Source organism: Oryza glaberrima, chromosome 7, assembly GCF_000147395.1.
Source record: "Oryza glaberrima chromosome 7, OglaRS2, whole genome shotgun sequence".
In the NCBI taxonomy this organism is placed as follows: domain Eukaryota; kingdom Viridiplantae; phylum Streptophyta; class Magnoliopsida; order Poales; family Poaceae; genus Oryza; species Oryza glaberrima.
In genome coordinates, this window is record NC_068332.1 from 3,132,080 (window position 1) to 3,138,758 (window position 6,679).

Below are 6,679 nucleotides of genomic sequence, written 5' to 3' on the forward strand. Positions count from 1 at the left end.
TCGGCATCGTCGGCATGGCTGGCGTCGGGAAGACCGCGCTCGCGCAGTTCGTGTTCAACAGCCTGCAGGCCAGGCGACGAGGAGAGGGGCGGCGGCCGCCGGCGTTAGGCCAAGGGGGCGAGAGTGGAGGAGGCCGCGCCTCTCCACGGTCCTTATCTCCGTCGGCGAGAGGAGGGAGCAGAGGAGAGAGATGGAGGAGGAAGAAGAGGGGATTGACAATGACAGGCGGGGCCCACGTGGGCCCCGCTATTTTTTAATTATTGTGTGTGTGGGGAACTGACATATGGGTCCCACGAGTTTTATTATTTTTCCGGATCAAATTGCCACGTAAGCGCCACGTTAGTGCCACGTCAGATGAAGACCAAGTCAAATTAGCCACGTATGCGCCACGTCAACCAATACCGCCATCTAAACCGCCGAGGGACATTATCTACACCGGTTTTGATAGTTGAGGGACCCGTTGTATCTGTTTTTTTGGTTGAGGGACGAAAATCGGATTCATTGACAAGTTAAGGGATCTCTGATGAACTTATTCCTTTATTAATAGTACCTGTTTGATTCAAAAGTATGTGATTGAATTTGAAAGCTGAATATAATTTGACTTTGAAAGTTGGGTGATACTACTACTAGATATTATTATTCTTGAACATAGAGTCTAATTAAAAAATTGAAAAATTCCAGTAAACTTTGTACTCAGTTTTTAAAACTTTCTACAAAATATTTTAAAAACTTTCAGCTCAACATTTAAATATCTCTTCTAATGAATATTTATAAAAACTCTACCCAGATTAGACAACTTCCAATTCAAATTTTAACTTTGAGCTCAAATTTCGAGCAGTCCAACTGGGAAGCCGAATGGGGAGGGGTAGTACAGTCATTTCATAATTATAATATCCCCCCCATTATTTGACACTCGCCTTCCTTCACCACATTCCACTCCAAACACACACACGCTTCCATCCCATGGCGACCTCGCCGGCGGCGGCGCCGCCGCGGCGCGTGGTGATTTGCGGCGGCGGGGTCGTCGGAGCGTGCACGGCCTACTTCCTCTCCACCCACGCGGCCTCCCCGACCGTCCCGACCCTCGTCGAGAAGTCGTCCCCGGCCTGCGCCGCCTCGGGCAAGGCCGGCGGCTTCCTCGCGCTCGACTGGTGCGACAAAACCCCGGCCCTCTCCGCGCTCGCTCGCGCCTCCTTCGCGCTCCACCGCCGCCTCGCCGCCACGCTCGACGGCGGCTCCGCCTACGGCTTCCGCCCCGTCCACACCCTCTCCATCTGCCTCCCCACCGACCCGGACCCCGCCGCCGCCGCGGCGTCCCCGCTGCTCCCCGCCTGGGTCGACCCCGCCGCGTCCGCCGCGCCGCCGAGGGAGCTCGGGACGACGGACACCACCGCGCAGGTCCACCCGGGCTTCTTCACCAAGGCCGTCCTCGCCGCGTCCGGCGCCGAGGTGGTCATCGGCGAGGCGGAGCGCGTCGTCGTCCGGGACGGCCGCGTCGCCGGGGTTGTGGTCAGGGGCCGCGGCGAGGTGGACGCCGACGCCGTGGTGCTCGCGCTCGGCCCCTGGTCGGGGAGGTTCGAGATGGTCAGGGAGGTGTTCGACGTGTCCGGCCTCAAGGCGCACAGCATCGTGCTCCGGCCGCGTGAGCCCGAAAACATCACGCCGCACGCCCTATTCCTCAGCTACCAGCCAGAGCCCGGCGCCAAGATGCTCGACCCGGAGGTCTACCCGCGGCCCACCGGTGCGCCATTGCCGCCGCCCACTCAAGCAACTAACCCCAAATTCCCAATTGCATCTTGCCTAATTACCCACCATTGATGTTTGTGTTGCACAGGGGAGGTGTACATTTGTGGAATGACCAAGGATGAGGAGGTGCCCGATGACCCGGAGACGATCACCGGTGAGCCGGACTCAATTGCGATGCTGCACAAGATCGCCGGGAGGGTTTCCGGCCAGCTGAAGAGGGAGGAAGGCGCGGAGGTGGTGGCGGAGCAGGCTTGCTACCTGCCGTGCACCGATGACGGTTTGCCGGTGATCGGGGAGATGCCTGGAGTGAAGGGTTGCTATGTCGCCACTGGGCACAGCTGCTGGGGGATCCTCAATGCTCCAGCCACCGGTGCCGCTCTCGCAGAGCTCATCCTCGACGGCGATGCCAAGATCGTCGATCTCGCGCCGTTCAGCCCAGCAAGGTTTCTCAAGAAGAAGAGTAAGCGTGGAGTTTAGTGTAGATTGTGATGAGTTTGCTTCCTTGATGCCATGTCTGGATGAATAAATTTGTTCTCTGTCTGCTGGTATCCTTCATTCCTTTGTGAGGACTGAGAGAACAAATATGTACAACAATGTACTGTACTGATGAATAATAAGTAAACCATGAACACTTGCATGAGAACAGCTTTCAGATGCTGTCAACTGCAGAGAATTCATCACACTCTGTACGATCATGAGCATGAAACAATAGAGAATACACAGAAAAATTCAGTACCCAAAATGAGTGATTCCATATAATGTATTGCTTCCCAGATACATTTGCCATGCTATTCTGTGTTCTACTCAGCATGTAATTCAGAGATAATAACTGTGTCTTGCAATGAATTTTGCCTCCAGAAAATTCATTCAGTTCCACAAATAAAGTAGACGCTAATCTAACTGCAGAACTGAACATCCTTTGCCAGTATTACAGAGAGTATGCGAGATTCCGTTCCAATTTAAACTAATACTGGATTTGGTTCTAAATCAGTTCTGTCCAAACATATGCCATCATGGTTTAGTCCAAGTATAGTGTTGCCTTCTTCACTGCTTGAAACGAAGTTTGCAGCCTCCAGTCCCTTTTTTTCCTGTTCAATGGCCTTCCTTTCCCAGCTGCAGCTCGGTTCTCCTTGACATCTGCCAGCTTCCAGATGCAATGTTCTGCCTGAATGTCAACAGACTCGAGCAAGAAGATTCCATCCTTCTGCAGGATCTGCTTTGGGACGACATCATCGCCTTCAACAAGGTATTGCACCCTCATGGCCATATCTTTAAAACGATCCAGATCCTTGGGCACCTTGAGAAGTCGTTCGGCTCCTGGTGATGAGACCTGCATTGAGTAAATCGGTTCTCAGTAAGTCATTCAGAAAAATGCAGATGGAACTAATCAGCAATTGAGTAAGAAATTTGATTGGGTGACTTGCCTCAATTGCCAGGTCCAGCGGTATTTCGCCTTGTTCGATTAGCTCGTCCAGTTTCTGCTTGTAGAGTTTATTAAAACTCTCGATTTCCTCGATACCAGGGCACCCATATCTGTCGAATTTCAAGACAAAGAAAAGGGAAAGGAGCATAATTGTCATATCATTGGTTATCAAGATCAGGTCAGATGATAAGGACATTTCTGGTGGTATCTGGAGGTTCCAGAATTGCGATGCAATATGGCATGGCCCAAAAAGGAGATATGATCCAATCATGCTGTGAACTAGCATGTGATATACAATGAACCACTGAAGAATGGAAAGCATGCTACTCCTAAAATGATAGGCAATTTGACATGGTATTTTTCAGGCATTAATTAATTAACTAATGTGAGAGTGATGAGATGAGCCAATAAAGTGCATGAACATCAGAATTCTTCAGGGACCAGGGCATCCTATAGGAGACAAATCAAGCAATAACTCTGAAGAGTTTGATGTGAGATTTATGTGACTCTGGATAGTGCATATGTCTCACAAATCAGACCGATGCATTACATGACACAATAACAATACATGGTGTCCACTTATGATTCATGCACACACACTCCAGTGTCTCCATGTGCAAGTGCTGAGTGCGGTGTTGCAATGTTCAGATGAGATCAACCAACGGTTCAAACTAAAATCATGGCCAATTTGACATGGCATTTTCCAGGCATTAACTAATGGGAGCAATGAGACGGGCCTACAAGGCACATACAAATTGATCTCCCTAAAACAACCCCAAAATGTTGGAACTCTTCAGGATCAGGGGTAACCTATAGGAAACAAACTAAACAAGGATCTTTGAAGAGCTCAATGTGAGAAGTGTGTGACTCGGGATGTTGCATATGTATCAGAATTCAGACAGATGCTACATGACACAATAAGAACAAACAGAGTCTACTCATGATTCATTGATTCATGCGCGCGCGCGCGCACACACACACTCTCCAGTTTCTCCATGTTCCAGTGCTGAGTTAAGTGTTTAAATGAAATGTTCAGATGAAGCAACGCTTCAAACTAGTACAAGTGCCACGTTTTCCTCACCTGTTGGTGAGCTTGTCAAGCCTGACGTAGACGTATCCCTTGGGCGACACCTTGAAGGCGAACATCGCAACGTCGTCGCCGAAGTGCTCGCCAAGAACCTCCTCGGCCGCCGCCAGAGCGCGCTTCCCCCACTCGACGCCCCTCAGGGCGACCCCGCCGCCGTCGCCACCGTCACCGATCTGAAAACGCACCAAGGTAACAGTCACGAACAACGCCGAACAGAGCGGGCACTGGGCGTGCTCCACGCGGAGGAGTTGCGGTTGCGGAGACGAACAACCAAACCTCGGGCTCGACATCTTCCTCCTCCTCCTCCTCCTCCTCCCACTCCGCCATCCACTCCTGCGCCTCACCCTCCTCGGCGCCGGCCTCGCCTGCGCCAGCGCCGCCCTGCGCCCTGCTCGCGAGAGAGCGCGTCCAATCCGCGCCAGCCGCGCGCACCGCAGGGGGGAGGTTCCGGGGGTAGGAACCTGGGGAACAATAAGGGAGAGAAGCGCGGCGGATGCAGGACGAGGCGGCGGCGCGGCGGGGGCATTCCGTCGAGCACCTGGCGAGCAGCGCGCGGATCGCCTGGGCGCGCGCGTGCGCCATCCTGGGAAAATCCGTCGGCTCGCGTCTGGTGCTCTCTTTCAGGCTTTCGGCTGGGCTGGGTATGTTGTCTCTGAGACGGTATTGATTGGCTGGGCCTAAATGGGCTTTCGACCGTGTATGTGGACATGGGCCCAATTTGGTGGATGGAATGATGAAGGCCCAATATAAGTGGTTTCATGATCTCACTTCTCACCGGTTTTTCCTCGTATATTTCTCTACCGAAATGAAAAAAAAAAACGTCTTTTCCTTTCTTTTCTCTAATGTATTTTTTTATTACGATTACACAACTGATAACACCACTACACGCATAACACCACACTAACACTCTCAAAATACGTCTCCTAACATATGCTCTAAGATACAAAAATCAACGACGTATCTACAATCTCACAAAAAAAATCATGTTCAAAGCTAACCTGATTTTTCATGTGGTGGAGTTTAACATTTGTGCTTTGATCAAGAATCAAGATACCCCATATATCTAATTGGCTATTATACCATCACACATATGTATTATCTTTTCTTCAGGTACTTAATTTGGGAGAGGCGAGCAAAAAATTAGTATACTACTGGCAAAAAAAAAAAAGTACTGACCTGGTGTATTGGTAGTCAAAGGTGTACTTGCTACATAATTGATGAAATTTTTTTGGTACGATAGAAGAAACTATAGTATATACGAATGGATTTTCCTCAAGAACATATATACGAATGGATTTCTAAAAAGACAAAATAGAGTTGGTAGGATAATGTGGATTTTTTTCTTGTGGGGTACGTAAATTCCTATGTGAGGTCTTCTATAGATTGTAGAATCAATTGTTTCAAATGATTTTTGTGAGTTAGGAAAAATCAATCCACATTTTAGAGAGATATTCTAGCATGCTTACAAATTCCTTTTGTGTATTCCACAATATGCAAACCCTCTCTTTCTCCCTTCTCTCTAGCTATAATAGTGAATCGATTTCGAAATTTTTATTTCCCTATATTCCACACATAAGATTCAAACACATTGTTTTTAAAATTCATGTTATTTTTCATATTGGATTCAATAAGTCATAACATATTGATCTTGTGATTTCTCCTCCTTTATTTTTACTCACTCACATGATCCATATGACCATATCTCACTACTATTCATATATTTTTTTATATATTTATGCTTTATATATTTATGCTTGTAATCAAGATTTCGTAGCAACCGCTACCTTCTCGCCTTCGCATACGTCTTCAGATCCATCCCCCTACCTAGTTAGTTCTTATGTCATTTTATCAGGAAAAACATATTAGTAATACATACTCCCTCTGTGCCAATATGCTGGTTGTTTTAAGATTGGTGAGCTACATTAGCAGAAGATGAAAATTACTAGGTTACCCCAAATTATTACTAGTACTAGTTGCAGTAGTCATTTCAATCAGGAAATTAGCACAATTAGCGCCAGCCACGCAAGTCACACAAGAATATTTTTAAGTATAAAGTTAATTAGTGCCACTTATTAATTATACAAGCAATAATAGTACTACTTCACTGCCAAAACGTCAAGTATTTAGGGACTAGTGTTAGGAGACAAAACATCAAGCAATATGGGATGGAGAGAGTATTACATATATCAAGATTATGTACTATATATATCTTGTGGACGGCGGCATTTGTAACAAGATTCTTTTTTTATTTAATGTGCTCTCATGCAGAGCGGAGGCAAAGCTTAAAGTGACTTGGTGTTTAAATCTCCTGAAGATGAAGATAAAGATACATATTAAGTGTTTCACGTAAAACGAGATGGTAATAACGTGTGATTAATTAAGTTTTCATTATTACAAACTTGAAAATGTATTAATATGATATT

At 47.5% G+C, this 6,679-nt stretch overlaps 2 protein-coding genes across 2 annotated transcripts; one reads left to right on the forward strand and one right to left on the reverse strand.

Annotated features, from left to right (window-relative positions):
• The first annotated feature begins 918 nt into the window (after positions 1-918).
• LOC127780810 (putative oxidoreductase TDA3) lies at positions 919-2,389 on the forward strand. The gene is made up of 2 exons (XM_052307783.1): positions 919-1,741; positions 1,835-2,389. Exons 1-2 carry the CDS (start codon positions 964-966, stop codon positions 2,221-2,223), a joined length of 1,167 nt encoding a protein of 388 aa, XP_052163743.1. The 5' UTR covers positions 919-963; the 3' UTR covers positions 2,224-2,389.
• Positions 2,390-2,567: 178 nt separating this feature from the next.
• On the reverse strand, positions 2,568-4,856 carry LOC127780811 (uncharacterized). The gene is made up of 4 exons (XM_052307784.1): positions 4,533-4,856; positions 4,251-4,429; positions 3,171-3,279; positions 2,568-3,076 (listed from the first exon to the last, which is right to left on the reverse strand). Exons 1-4 carry the CDS (start codon positions 4,836-4,838, stop codon positions 2,765-2,767), a joined length of 906 nt encoding a protein of 301 aa, XP_052163744.1. The 5' UTR covers positions 4,839-4,856; the 3' UTR covers positions 2,568-2,764.
• Positions 4,857-6,679: the final 1,823 nt, after the last annotated feature.